The following is a 14,817-nucleotide window of genomic DNA, read 5'->3' as shown; positions in this document are numbered from 1 at the left end:
TATGGGAGTGGTCAGCAGCATTCCCTTTCCCCAGTGCCCACAGGGCTTTGCTCCAGCCCACCCTGCATCTATGCCGTGCAGGAAAAAAAAAGCAGACCTCAGGCCGCTCCTTCACAAGCGCCGGCTGCTTGCCAGTGCTGGGGTGGCAGGATCTATCCCTGGGGAGCATCCCTTTCTGTTCTCTTGATCCCTACTGACAGTGCATCTGACACTAATCACTCCCTAAATCTAATAACTGGAGACATTTATACATGTGGGAGCACAGAGGGACACAGCCTATGGCTGCTGCTGGGCTGAGGGAGGCGGGTGCTCCCCTTGCTCCCATGCTCCAGGGCAGAGGCACAAAGCAAGCCTGGAAACACACAGCCCAAATCCCAGCATCCCCATCCTGGGGCCAGAGAGCTCACTTGCTCTCTTGTCATGCCCTCCCTGACTCTGTCTCTCTTGCAGCCTCCAGAGGAGCCAGAGGTGAAGCCAGAGCCTGCTCCTGTAGAAGATTTTGAGAGGACCCCGAGCGGCCGCATCCGCCGGACGTCGGCCCAAGTCGCCGTCTTCCACCTCCAGGAGATAGCAGAGGATGAGCTGGCCAGGGATTGGACCAAAAGGAGGATGAAGGATGACCTGGTGCCTGAAACAAAGCGGGTGAGCAGCCTTTAGTTCTCCTTTTGGTTTTGCACAGAAATCCCAGGATTCTAGCCTGGCTCCAGCTGCACACAGAGATTCCAGGATTCCAGCCTGGCCCCAGCTGGTTGAGGGCTCACATGTCTCACTTACTGTGCCTTAAATTAATTAGCTGTGATGGCAGATTTATTGCTGAAGAGCCCACCCAGCACAGGCTGAGCCGCTGTGGTCTGGAGGCTCCCAGCAGCAGGCAGCTGTGCCCTTTGGAGAAAGAGGTGCACTGGGACGAGATCAAGGTCTGGCCCCGAGAGTGTTGGGGTGGGAGGTCATTTCTGGTCCATGCTGAGCAGGGAAGTAGAGGCTGGCAGCCAAGAGGAGCACGTGAAGAGAGCAGATGAGATCTGAAACCATCTCCCTTGCACTGTCAGAGAGCAAAGATGCCCCAGGCAGAATTCCCTCCCTTCCAGGTCTCTTCCTTAACTTCTGGGAGATGCTTTCCTGGAGGTAAAAGGCCTGGAGCATCCCAGAGCAGTGGTGCTGGGAGCAGAGGAAGGCAATGAGTGGAGACAGAACTGAGCCCCCTGAGCTCCAGCAGCAGTGCTGTGGGGTTTGCACAGGGCCCCAAAGGCTTGAGCTTTTTGTAGGCATTGGAGTGAGTACACATTAAACCAAACCTCCCTTCTGCCTGTGGGAAGGCTTGATTATTCCTGGGGATGTACTAAAGCTGAAATTCCCTCAGGTATGCTCCGTCTGGACTGTAAAAGGAATGAAGCAGCAGTAAATCATAAACCATTTCAGCATAAAGGAAAAAAAGAGAGGGAATAGGAGTTCTTTTTGTTTGCCAGGACTCAATGCAGAGTCTCTGCATGAGGTGCAGCCTGTTTCCTGAGCAGGTGACTCTGCAGGTAGGTGCCAGGCCTGTTCCCTGCTCTGAAGAGTTGGGCATCTCTTGTCCAATGCTCTGAAATTCACTCTGGCAAGATACTGGGCACATTGCAAAGATGAAAGTGAGGATCGGAGTGCATCAAGAGAGTGTGAACAGTCCCAGCCCAGAGGACCTACCTCAAGCCATAAGACCAGCCCAAGTCTCAGAGCCAGCTTGGAGAAGTGATGGTGGTCACCCCAGGAAAAGGGGTGGCAGGAGAGCAGAGCTTGCACCAAAATGCCTTCCTGCTTCCACAGGCTGTCCCATGCTGTCCTGGCACCTGTGTGTGCTCAGCAGAAGTGCCACCATCCAGAGACCCAGAGAAGCCAAGGCTGGCTCACCTCTGGTCTGCATGTGGTGGACAGCTGGAAAACCAGCACAGAAACAAACCAGCAGTTTCTTTACCCCCATTGGCATCCTAGTGAGGCACTGGCACAGAAGGGGATCCAGCTGCAGCACTGCTATCCACCTTGGGGCAGAGCTGGGTATTTCAGGGCCAGACCTGCTTGCAAACGTTTTATTTCCCCAGTGCTTGGTGTTGCCATTGTTGGTTTCCAGATGACTTCAGCTGCAATGCATTAATAACTTTAAAAAACCCAGCCCAAAGTAGCTGTTTCATTTCAGATACTGTGAGAGAAGAGGTGTGCTGCTCTCTTTTTCCCTCTCCTATCTCAGCTCTTGCATTCTTCTCTTTCCACTTGGAATTGTTCCCTTTACTCATGACTTTGGGTATTTTCTTTTTGAATTGAGGGAGCAGCCAGGACCCCAGGCCTGGAGCAGGGGCACATGCTCAGGCTGACAAAGGCATCGTAAAGGTCCCAGCACTGGTGTAATTGCTCCATGAAGTGCTGGTGGGCTTTTTTAATGAGACATTTCTTGTGTTCAGAGCCTGATTGTTTAAGTTTAACTGAACCCCATCTCAGTGCTAAAAAGCAAAGAATTGCGGTGAGGTTGGCAGAAGCAGTTTTGCATTAAAGATGGGAAAGGGGGGAATTGGATCAGCTCCCAGACGGCAAAACAAGGCTCTTGAGTTGGAGGATCAAGAGACCTCAGGCCCTGCATGAAATCCCACATGGATTTTGGAGGAAGTCAGTGTAGTGGGTGAATCCGTACATAGCCGTGCGTGTGCCTCTGGGTACGTCTTGCAGTGACTGTCACGTTCCCTTGACAACACTTTATAATCTGTTCAGTCTATGACATTTTTTCTTGATGAGCGATGCTGGGAGGAGGTGGGAGGCAGGTTCTGCCCAGGCAGGCTGGTGGGAGTTTGCTGACTTCAGCACGCTCTGAGCTGCTCTGCTCAGCCACAGTTTGCATTGCTCAGGACTGCTTTGCCTTTACAAGTTGGTTCAGTTCAGGGTGTAGAAAGAAACCTCCCAGCAAGTGCCCAATTGGACCTCATAATGGCCCCAAAACAGAACTGCCTGTGAGGCAGCCTTGTGCCACATGGGAGGCACAGAGCACCCAGCAGCATCCCCGTGTCCCTGTGCCACCACCCCACCAAGTGTGTGTGGTGGCCCTCCCTGAGGGAACTGACAGCCCAGAGCCACTGGAGCAGCAGGAAGATAAACACCAGTTCACCTTGACCAGGGCACTGGGACTGGTGGGAAATGGATGGAATTCCCAGAAAAGCCACCACACCACCACCACCTCTCCTTCCCTGAGTCATGCCCAGCCATTGGGAGTACACTGCTGGGCCTGCAGACCCTGTACTGGATGTGGAGAGAAGTGGGATGTCAGGGATCAGCAGCAGATTGCAGCTGCTCCTTCACTTTTCAGCAAGCTGTAGGGATTTCCAGGATACCAGAGGGATAGATGCTTCCCAGCTCAGGTCTGTAGCCAGAGGTGGATGGATACACCCAGACTTGCTGCAACACAGGGGAAGCTCCATCCCTGAACTCTCCAGTTCCCCACCATGGTCCCAGCAGTCAGTGTTGATTTCAAGGAAGCTGATGAAGAAAGCCACCCCTCTCCATCCCTTTTCCAGGCAGAAAAACCTTTTCCCAGGGGAAGGCACAAGCCCATGGGACACAGTGGTTCTCAGCCCCACTGCAGCCCCTGCTCTGTGGCCACGTGGCAGCCGGTCCCAGCCGGGGGCAGGGACAGAGGGATGCTGGCTTTGGATGCCGTTGGTGGCCTGTGGTGGGATGTGTTCGCCTTTCCCCGGGAGGATGGATTCCTTCACACCAAAGCAATGGCAGCAGAATAAACGATTGCTGCTCCATCCCAGGCCCTGCGCTGCCTTCGGTCTCTGCTAACCAAATCCAGCATTTCTAAATATACACTGGAGTCTTATTTTCTCGCTCCGATCTTTATTTGCCTCCAGATAAGCTGAAACAGATGGGGTGTTTCACAACAGCCGCTTGCTGGGGATGTCAGATGGGGAAGGGCACACCCCTGCTGCTTTTCTGGGAAAAATCCCCTCTGCAGAAGCTCCATGAAGATGATGCCGACCCTCCTCTGGCCTTTGCTGGGGCTGTCGCCTTCCATGAGCAGCCTTGAGGCTGCAGGTTCCCAGCTCATGGCAGTGGGCTCTGGGGTGCAGTGGGGAATGAGAAACAACCTCCTTGAGCATAGGGAAGAGGAATCTAAGAGGCAGAAGGGGAGAAAATGCTGTGGGTAGTCCATTGTTTAGGAGTGTGACACTTTCTTGGTAGAGCGTGAGGTGGGTTCCTTGCTTCAAGGTGCTGGAGGTTGTGCTGGGCTCCTGCAGCCCAGGCAGGAGCTGTGCCACACAGGGAGGATGCAGAGCTCCACTGTGGGATACATGGATACTCCACTTGCCTCCCCACAGCTTGGGGTCTCAGTGTCAGTAGGGGCAGCCATGGAATCTGCACATCCTTGTGGAGTTTGGTGCCGTGGGGTGTCAGGGATCTGGAGCAAGGGACAGCCATAGGCCAGTCATAAAGCTAAAGGGGAAAAGTCATCTCCAGGCTTGAGGTTTTATACTGGAACCAGGATAAATTCCAGAGCAGAAGAGGCTGGCTTGGGTTTGTCCCCCAAAACAATGGCCCTGCAATGCAGGCAGGAGCCAGGCTGAGCCCTGCAGATTCGTGGCACTGGGGGCCAAACCGGATCCCAGCTCCAGCTGTGGGGCCGAGTCCATCCTTCCTCCCCTTGCTCTGCAGACCCTCCAGTGGGACCTGGCTGCTGCCCAGCACCCCTGGGTGCATTTTGCATTCACAGCATCACCCACAGCTTCCGCAGGATGAAGGGAGAACTGTACCTTGTGCTGGGGACCTGGTGAGGATTCAGGGGTGCTCGTCAGCTGAGACATCCTGCATGGTTCTCATTTACTGTGATATATTTTGGGGAAGGGGAGAGCTGTCTAGGGAGCAGAGAGGATTGAAATATGAAAGTTAATTAAATAAAACCGTCAGTCAAAGGAAACAAACCTTCCCAGCCCAGCATCCTTCGACTGTTCACAAGAGATGGGCTGTAGCCAAAACCAGTTGTAGTCGTTTAATGATTTGGCCATGAAAATTTTCACTTACAGGCTGTTTGAGGAAAATAAATGGAAAAGAAAAAAAATATAAAATATTCCATGCCTGGGGCTCCCTCTTAATAGAGACATAAAGATGACTTTGACATTCCCAGAACCGCAGCGCCCTGGGAAGACATGGGATTTGCATGTTATTGTGCAGGACTGTTGGAGGAGAGCAGGGAGGGATTTTTCTCTGGAGTGGGAAAGCAGAGCAGCAGAGTCCACATCTCTGAACATCCCCCCTCGCCTCCTCCCTGGGGACAGGCAGAGGGAGAGGTTGTTGCTGGGGCTGTGTGCGGTTACCGTTAATGTTTGCTCATTCATGGGATTGATTGGGTTTTAATTATGGAGACTGTTTGGCATCCTGGCTCTCAGTATCAATGGCAAAAAGGGACTCCTGTGTTCTACCCTGGAGGTGGCATTGCCTTCCCTGGGCTGGGGACCAAGCTCTTGGTAGATGCACCATCCCAGAGCTTCAAAGAGCTCTGCTGGCATCTCCCCCAGCCACGAAGCACGACAGAATTGCAGCACTGGGGCTCGGGGGAGTTTTCCACATCCACATCCGTCCTTAGCAGTGTTCACAGCGCTGTTTCGCAAGGCCCTGTGCCCCTGCCTCTCACATGGAGCCCAGTGCTCCCTGACCCAGCCATGCCCTGCCACGTGCCAAGGGGAGGGCTGCAGGGGCACATGGATCACTTCAATTTGAGCGGAAAGGAGGGGCTGGCATCTGAGCCTTCAGCATCCCGAGCTTCCCTTTGCAGGGAGGTTTGGGAACAGCTGGGGCGAGCTGGCCAAATGCAGATTTGCAGCTTTATCAGCATGTTCAGGAAAAGTCACAGCTGGAAAAGAAATCCAGCCAGCCTCCTTTTGACTCCAAACCACCAGCTTTGGGACCTCGGGGAATGTTTGGCCTGGGTTTGCACCTCTGCAAGCACCTTTTGGCCATGCATCCTCTCCATCCAGCAGGGATGCAGGGATGCAGTTGGGTCCCGTGTTCAGAGGTGCCCATGGAGAGTGGCAGGTGCTCAGGTACCCACACCTGCACCATGCATTGCTCCCACTCAGAAGGTTTGGGGCTCAGAATGAAACAACATCCACTGGCTTTAGCAGAGCTCACCAGGCTGGGCTGGCAGCTGTGCTGGTGTGGTTGTGCAGCCCAGTGTCCCCTGCAGACCTTGGCACAGTGGCTCAGTGTCAGGCTGGGAGCAGCCCTGCAGGTAGGGCCAGGCACAGTGGCTGGGAGGCCCGGAGATGCCTGGAGCTGCCACAGCTGCCTTGGCTTGTGCTGAACAGGCAGAACTGGAGTTGGGAAGGCCAGGCTGCTATGCTAACCCTCAAAGTCGCTAATAAAGCGCTAATTAAAAGCACTTGGAAGGAGCAGCTCTGCCAGAAGGAGAGGCAGAGACACAAGGGCCTTTCATTGTTTAACGGGCTGTGCCCATTCATCCATGGAAGGCAGCCATGGAGGCCCCTGGCCCCTCTGCCCAGTGAGCAGGGTTGTTTATTCCCCTGGTTATAAAACATGGCAGAAGGGCTGGGCACCAAAAAGGCCGGGTCCAGTCCTGGCCCTGAGGGCATGGACCCGGGAGCAGGAGCCTCCTCTCCTGTTTGCCAGGGACTCCTCGCTGGTGGCAGGGCACTGGGCAGAGCCACCTCCCTGCTCTGCGGTGCCCAGGGGGAGAATGGCATCTCAGGAAGCCTCCCAAGTAGTTTTCAGCTCCTATTCCCTTCAGAGCAGGGCAAGACCCATGTGAAGAGGCAGGACCATGGACCGGGCTGGGGTGTGCAGCTCTGCTAATCAACTGCTATTGTTCACAGCTCAATTACACCCGGCCAGGGCTTCCAAAACTCAATCCCAGGCTGCTGGAAAACTGGAAGAATGAAGTGAAGGAGAAGGGCCGCATCAACTGTCCTAACAACGTAAGGATTGTCTCTTCTTCTGTGGGCTGGCTGGTCTCCATCTGCAGGAAGAAGGGGGAGTTTTTGGGGCAGAAACCCACCAAAATGGTTCTTATTGGGCCCCTGATCACAGTGATGCTCAGACACTCATTTCACCTCCTTTCCCTCAGCTTGCTGCTGTGTGTGGTTAAAGCATGTCCCACCTTTGTGATCCTCCTTGTGTGCTCAAGCCACCAGGCTTGGGGACAGGGCCACCCTTGGGCTGAAGGTGCAGCATTGCCCAGTTTGAGCTCTGGAGCTGCCTTTGGGAAGATCCTGACAGGGTGAAGGCTGCATATCCTGCACAGCCTTTTGATGCAGAGAACCTGCTTTTCCCAGAGTTAAGCGAAGATAGATTTAAGCCAAGCTTTTTAAAGCCCTGCGACAAGCACAGACCTCAGGGCATGGTGCATGTGCCTCATCTCCCTGTGAAACACAGCCTTGGCCCGAGCTGACAGAGAGGTGAACCCCACCCTGGTGCTGAGCCTGGATTTATCGTCCCAAACAAAGCCTTGCTAATGGGAGTTCTGAAGGAGGCAGTTCCCACAAGGCCAGGGGAGCCGGGCTGGCTAATTAATGTCATACACAGGCACTTGGAAAAGACGTTGCTCAGAAACTGGTCATGCTGCTGCCTGGGTGATTTCTCCTCTCTGTTAAGCCTCTGCTGTGGCTCCAAGAGCTCCTGTAGCCCAGCAGGACCTCCCGACAGCTCACAAATATAGGTTTTCCACGGAGACATTCAGGGGAGACGTTTCTCAGCCCGTTGCAGAGGGATGTGGCCACATGACTCCCATTAGCACTAATGGGAAACGTGTGACCAGAGCCCCAGGCGCCTCGCAGAGCATTAACCTCACACTGCTCAGCCTGGGCCGGTGGCCGTGCTGGCTCAGCAGGCTCCTGGCCACAGCTCAGAGGAAGGCAGGGGATGAGGGGGATCATGTCTAACCCTGCTTTGTTTTGTCCTGCAGTGCTGTGAAGCCATTTACTCCAGTGTCTCGGGGCTGAAAGCTCACCTGGCCAACTGCAACAAGGTAGGTCCTGCCTTTTACACCCTTTTCTCAGAGGTGGCTTTGGTGTTGGGTTTTCTCTTCCCCCCCGAGCTGGTTTGGAAGGAACAAGGCAAGGGACAATGGCACAGGTTAAAGGATGGTGGCTGCTGGAGGTCTGGCTAGCAGTGCTGCTCCAAGTGAGTTATCACCAGGCAAATGGAGGCAGAGAGGCTCGAGCTGAGTAGATGGGATGGAGGGGATGTAGCTGCTATTCCAGTTATACAGAATAGGTCCCACAATACAGGCTTCTCACCCAAGCCCAGACCTCTGACACACAAAGTGTCACAGGGAGCTGCAGACACACTTGGACCCACAGCAGTGCTCCTGCCTCATGTCCTCCTGTCCCACAGCAGCCCCTGCCCAGCTGCTCCCTGGGACAGATCACTCACACACCCTTGGCTAAGCATGGCCAGCATGTCACACAACCACACATCAGCCACAGCAGCTCAGAGCCAAGGGGCTGGGTACTTGAAACTGAATGTTTCCTGAGGCAGGTGGGAATCAGGAGTCTTCTTCCATCAATTTGGGCAGCCCTACAGCCCCTCTGGAAGCCCAGCTAGAGGGATGCTGCTCCTGGGATAAGCTGAGTCTGGAAGAAGCAGCAGAGACCAGTGCCCTCCCACTGGATGGATGGAGCAGCCCTGAGCTCCAGTGCCCTGCAGCTGCCCCAGGGGAGGGATCAGGAGCTCTGTGTAGGTCCCTCAAATTGGAACCAAGTAAGAGCTGCTAAAGCTTTATACCCTGAAACATTTCCAGCTGCAGCTTCCATTGAATGGAGCTTCCAGGAGGCAGCTCCAATACATACCCCGTGGTTATTAAAAACACCAACTCCTGCACTCCTCCAGCGCTAGCTGGAACAGCAGCTCTTGATGAGATCATTTAGAAAATGGGCTGCAGAGATCCGGCAGGAGAAGCTGGATTTATGCAGGATAAAAGAACAAACACAGAAGACTAGGACAGCTCCTTCTCTGAGAGAAAATGGAGCTGGTTTCTTGTTGGTTCCATGCACGGGAAGCAGCCAGGATCTGCATGAACGTTTCCATGAACCACAGAGCTGCATCCTCTGGATCTGGCCCAGCTGGGGCCAGGTACTGGGTGTCAGCAATGGGGAGTTGCTCTGTGATCCCCACACTGCCATCAGCAGGATTCTTCCCCTTAGGGGAGAGGATTTACTTTGAATACATGTGCCAACAAATTTGGCATAAATACATCACAGCCCCTCCAGGACTGGTCTGTGATTCTCACTGTAAAATCCTGTAGAACTGGTTGCAATACTCAGAGCCTTAGCAGGAGCAGAGGCTGCTCCCAGGCAGCACCCCATCCTCAGTGGGGATTGATGCACCAGCATGATTTTGCACAAGGATTCTTGAAGCCAGGCCTGTCCTCTCCCAAAATGAGAGACCTGTCTGACTCAAGATTTACAGCTATGGAGAAATTCCCAGGGAGGAAATATATGGCCCAGAGGGGCCCATCCATAACCCCCTCGTCAATAGAGAGCCCATTATCTCCCACGTGCCATGACCTGCAGCAGAGCCAGGAGATCTGTCATCCCACCAGGGCGCTGGTGACAGGAATCCAGCACTCACCCTGGCTCTTTGACAATCTAACAGGAAAATGAGGTGAGTGTTGGACATAAATCTGGTGGTGGCTCAGTCCCAGGGGATCACAGATCTGCTGATAGCGAGGACAGGGGGCAATGGCCCCATCACCTGATGTTGGGGACACACAGGCAGCAGCACGAGTGGCATGGACTGAAACTCAGAAAGAGGATGTGGCTGTGAGCTCCTGGCCCAGCACCGAGGCTGGCAGAGATCTGGTGGTTCAGACATGAGTGTCTGAACCACCTGTGTCTGTTTATTTTGTGTCACTTTGAGGTTACGGGAGGGTCAGGGCCAAGGGAGGGCCACCCCTTGGGGCGCTTTGGGCTTTGCAGGAGCCGCTGTGTCTTGCAGGGGGAGCACTCAGTGGGCAAGTACCGCTGCCTCCTGTGCCAGAAGGAGTTCAGCTCCGAGAGTGGCGTCAAGTACCACATCATCAAGGCTCACTCAGAGGTAAGGAAACAGCTGGAGCTGGCCTGGGCTGGTCCCTGCTGTGACACACACATCCTTGGGCTGTCCCTATCCATCCATCCATCCATCCATCCATCCATCCATCCATCCATCCATCCATCCATCCATCCATCCATCCATCCATCCATCCATCCATCCATCCATGTCTGTTAAGAGCAGAGCTGAGTAACAGCTCCCAGTCAGCCTGGGGGGTTCTTCCCTGTCCCCCTTGGTGTCCCTGACACCCCCAGGCTCATTGCAGCAGCTCAGCCTGAGCAATTTGACCTCAGAGAGGTGATGGCAGTGGGGTGAGGGGTGGGCCAGGCTCGGGGTGTGTGTGCTGGTGCCAGTGCCTGCCCCCAGGACTGTCACTAACCCCCGTGTCACCCCACGGACACAGAACTGGTTCCGAACCTCCTCAGAGGCCAGCCGGAAAAAGAAAAACAGGGAACAGCTTTCTTCCAGCAAAGAGGAGAAAAAGAAAAGCACAAATGGGAAGAAAAGGGGGAGAAAACCCAAGGAGAGGCCTCCGGAAATGTCCCCGAAGGGCAGAGAGAGCGTGGCAGCAAAGACTAATCACAAGAAAACCCTCGAGCACTGGGAAGGCTCCCGGGGCAGCCCCGAGGGGGACGAGCTCGCCCTGAAGCCCCCGAGCCAGCGGAAGGGAGGAGCCAGCAAGATGCCCGAGAAATGAGCAGCTCAGAGACTCGTCTCCGAGGATTCGTTTACAGCCCAGGGTAACAGGGTGGGGGTCTCTCCCAGTTTTATGTCCCCTCCTTCCCATCCCACCTCCTCTTGCCCCACCCTCCTCTCACCCTCTTTTTACAAAAAGAAAGGAAAAAAAAAGAAGAAGAAAAAAAAAAAAGAGACAGAAAATACCAGTTAACCACTTTAAACAAATCACGGACCTTGTTTCACACTGGAAAACAAACAGGATCAAGGAAGCTGGGACGTTCTCCACCCCCTGCCCATGTACATAGCCCTCGGTGGGGCCCCGCTGCCTCCCCCGGCCCGTGGTTCCCCTCCCCTGCGCCAACCTGGTGCCGCTTGAGCGAAAGAGAAGTGCAATAGCAGCGGGGTCCTGCGGGCAGGGACCCTCCCCAGCGGCTCCGTGCCGCTCCGGGGGGAGCTGCCCAGCGGCCCCCCAGCTCCGGGTGATGCTTCCAAAGATGTTTGGGCCGGCTGGGCGGGGGATGCTGCGGTGCGGGGGAGTCGGCAGCGCTTCCCCGGCAGCCGCGGGTCCGGGGGAAGGTGCTGGGCAGGGAGCGGCTCTGAGGGCTCGGCAGGGTTGGTTTGTTTGTCTGCGAGGCACGGGCAGGGCAGGGAGCGGGACGCGCTGGCGGTGTGAGCAGGAGAGGGGGTGAACGCGGCTGGTCAGGCTATAAAGGGTTTAATGGGACGTTGTGGGAATGCTGTGCGCACCGTGGAGAGTGGCAGTGCAGCCGTGGAGGGGGTGCAGTGAGGGAGCTGTGCCTCGGTGCTGGGGCTGTGTTTGCCGGGCCCGGAGTGCTGTGATGGCAGAGATACGATGGCAGTGCAGGGTCAGGGGGAGATGGCAGCCAAGGAGCTGCCCCCCGGCCTGGGGGCATCCAAGGGCGATTCAGGGTCTCACTGTGCTCCATCCCGACGGTGCTGATCACCCAGGAGGGAGGAATGGAGTCTTGGTTCCCCAGCTGTGGCCGCAGGGACGGGGGCAGCATTGAGAGACAATCATGGGTCCTGCTGTAGGATGAGCCCAGTTGCTGCCCAGGCACCTCACATTCCCCTTGTCCTTTTGGGCTGGGACCCACCATAGGAGGAGTCTCTGCTTCCAAAGATGCACCTGAGCCCCTGACCACCCTCCTCAGGGTGGCAGGTCCCTGTGGTGCCATCCCTGCTTGTGCTCTTCCCTGGAGCTGTTCTTTGCTCCTGTGCTGACACTGTCATCACACCTTGCTCCAGCCCGGGGGAGCCATCCCTGGACCGGGATGTGCCCGTCTCCAGACAAAACCAGGCTACCTCGGTCCTTGGGAAATGGGCACGTTTCCTCTCAGTAGCACAACAGAAAACCTTAAATTGATTTTTCCCCTATGCAGAGCCAGGAAAGAGGCATCAGAGGGGGAGCTTCTGCTTTTGCTTTAATCAATTCAAACCTCAGTCCTTGCTTTCCTTCACTGCTCCTTGTCACCCACCAGAGGCTCGGTATCATTCTCTGCTGCGAGCAGCAGCTCAGTCACAATTAACATCCTCCACTGGCAGGTCATTCCAGCCAGGGAGGGGGGACAGTGGTGGCTGAAGCCAGGGTGGCTTCTCAGGGGTCCAGGGCTCCTGCTCTGTCCATGGCTCTGGCACCTGGATCCACCCTCTGCATTGCCCAGCGAGCTGGGCACGTGCCTGCGGCTGAGGGAACTGCCTGAGCATTGCTGGCTGTGCGGGGCCTCGAGGCAATTAGTGAGAAAGCTTAATTAGTCACTGCCTGGTCGCTGCTTGCACTTCATCAGATCGTGTTTGGATGGTGTCAGTGGGGTAGATCCTGCCTCCCCAGGGAACAGGGAGAGCTTTGGGAGCTGTAGGACAGCTTGGAACAGCTCACAGGCAGCAGCAGGAAGGGGAGCACAGGCAGAGCTCTGGGCCTGGCACTGAAATCTCTGTGAGGGTGCAGAGGGAGCCTCTGGATCCTAAAATCATGTCCTGCCGTGGAGGGAAGCCCCCAGGAGAGCTCCATGTCCTGGCTTAGGGAAGGGAGATCTGGGTAGCCCAGGCTGCTGGCTTGGATGGTCACCACACAATCCTCAGTGTCTCCCCTTGGGTATGGCCTGGGACTCTGTTCTCATTAACATGCAATTAATTGGCTTCCATTGATTAAATTAACTGGCAGCACTGTGCTCCATAGGCAGGGAGCCCTGGGAGCTGCTCAGGGCAGGGTAGACATGGGAAAGGGCCAGCTCAGGGGGTCATTGTGAGGTCCAGATCAAAATCCACCTCTGCTTCCATAATGAGTGTCTGGCAGGAGCAGGGACACGAGCAGGGACAGCTGCAGTGGCCTCGCAGAGTGACACCAGCCTGGAAGGGACCCCAGGGACCATCTGGGGACTCAGGGCAGGCAGTGGGAGCAGTGGTCCTGGTGCTGGGGCTGTCCCTGTCACCTTCAGAGCACTCACAGCCCCAGTGAGGGCAGCACCATGGTCAGGAGGGATCTATGAGAAAGTGAAATCTTCAGGGCTTTTTCTCCCCCAAAAAAGGTGTTTTCCCCACTAGTCATCACTCAAAGAGGAACATGTTCCCCCCACACACCTTCTCCATGAGGCATCCTTTACTCCTGCTTGTCCAGAGAAGGTTCCAGAGCAATTCTGGGATCCCCAGCACCTGCCAGTGCCACGACAGGTGAGCAGGCAGGGCCAAGTGACACCTCAGTGTCACTGCTGGGGCCAGTAGGTTGTGCCCCTTCAGGTGCTCCCAGTGAGGCAGTGCCAGAGGGGAAACCACCTTGATCCAGAGGGACAGGCTGTGGGACCAGATGGGGGACAAGTTGTCCTGTCCCCTTCCGTCCCATCACCCGTGGGATTTGGGGATTTTGTCACCCTGGGCACTGTGACACTGTGGTCCTGCGCCTCCACTGTTGGGGAAACCCACCACCCCATCACCCATGTCCTCAAGGAAAGGGTTAAACCTCCATGGGAGCAGGCATGGGCTGCAAGCCTGTGGGAAGTCATGGAAAGCTTGGATTGTGGGGAAGTGGGGAACCCTTGGCCCAGGCCCAACACCTGCCCTGGTGAGGTTGGCTGTGTCACACCAGTGGCTGGAGCTGCCCGAGCCTGGAGCATCTCCCACCCCCAGGAACCTTGAGAGCATTTTGTTCTTTTCTTTCTCTCCTCGTGACACCCATCCCATGGCATATCCGAATGTTTCTCGTCGATGCCAGTTATTAGTGCATAAGTGTATTTTGGGGAAAAAATTAAAACAGAAAAAAAAAAAAAACAAAAAGGAAAAAAAATTTTCAATTTATCACTTGTAACCATATATATAAATATATAAATATATATATTAAAAAGTGTTTATTTGCAAAAAATAAAATTGTTTTAACGGTAAACTATCTTATAATAAACTCCCGATTTGTGATGATCTGTTCTTTTGTTAATCATTGACAAATCCTCAGTTGGAGAGTACTGTCCGAGCAGCTCCGAGCAGCGCCGAGGCGCTCCCTGTACTGTATGTATGAAACAGCTGTATCGAATAAATGGTTATTGATTTTTTATTAGCACTGTCAGCCCCGTTATTGGGCACTTTGGTGGGAGGGTTGGACATGGGATCCAGGGGGTTTGGATTTGTCCTTCCCGGCAGTGGCTGCTGAGGATGGAGTGTGTGCTCAGCAGCCCAGGGGTGCCCCAAAACCAGGATGGGGAAGGTGAGGAGTGGTGGTGCTTGGCACAGCCAGCACTCCTGGTGCCAGGGGCATCCCAATGCCCACAGCCCCCCAGCTCCCATGGTAGAAATCCCCCTAAAGCTGTTTCCAATCCACCCATCCCATCAGCGGCATCCAGCGTGTCCTGGCCACATCCAGCCCAGGACTTCTCCACCCTGGGGAGCTCTGCGGGACCCGGGGCCACCCCCCGGCTCTCCCAGCGTGGGAATAAATCCTCTTCTGCTCCCTAATGGCTTTTTTGGCACGGAACCCAAGGCAGGGACAGATTTAGACTGATCTCTCTGCTGGCTGGGAGCGCTGCCTTTCCCCGCGGGCGCTCTCGCCTCCCCAGGGACGGGTGGGGACCCCGG

The 14,817-nt window shown here is 55.2% G+C and overlaps 1 protein-coding gene across 5 annotated transcripts in view; it reads left to right on the top strand.

Annotated features, from left to right (window-relative positions):
* ZNF512B (zinc finger protein 512B) overlaps window positions 1-14,302 on the top strand; it is a 29,980-nt gene extending 15,678 nt beyond the window's left edge. For all 5 annotated transcript variants that reach the window (XM_036395545.2, XM_036395546.2, XM_036395548.2 and 2 more), the window contains 5 exons: window positions 451-642; window positions 6,849-6,950; window positions 7,937-7,999; window positions 9,970-10,068; window positions 10,466-14,302. In XM_036395545.2, the coding sequence (XP_036251438.1) occupies window positions 451-642; window positions 6,849-6,950; window positions 7,937-7,999; window positions 9,970-10,068; window positions 10,466-10,759 (750 nt within the window). In that variant the 3' untranslated portion in view covers window positions 10,760-14,302. The remainder of the gene's footprint in view (window positions 1-450; window positions 643-6,848; window positions 6,951-7,936; window positions 8,000-9,969; window positions 10,069-10,465) is intronic.
* The last annotated feature ends 515 nt before the right edge of the window (window positions 14,303-14,817 follow it).

Source organism: Molothrus ater, chromosome 17 (genome assembly GCF_012460135.2).
Source record: "Molothrus ater isolate BHLD 08-10-18 breed brown headed cowbird chromosome 17, BPBGC_Mater_1.1, whole genome shotgun sequence".
NCBI classification, from domain to species: domain Eukaryota; kingdom Metazoa; phylum Chordata; class Aves; order Passeriformes; family Icteridae; genus Molothrus; species Molothrus ater.
The sequence above is the reverse complement of the archived record's forward strand: the minus strand, read 5'-3'. Positions and strand labels throughout refer to the sequence as shown.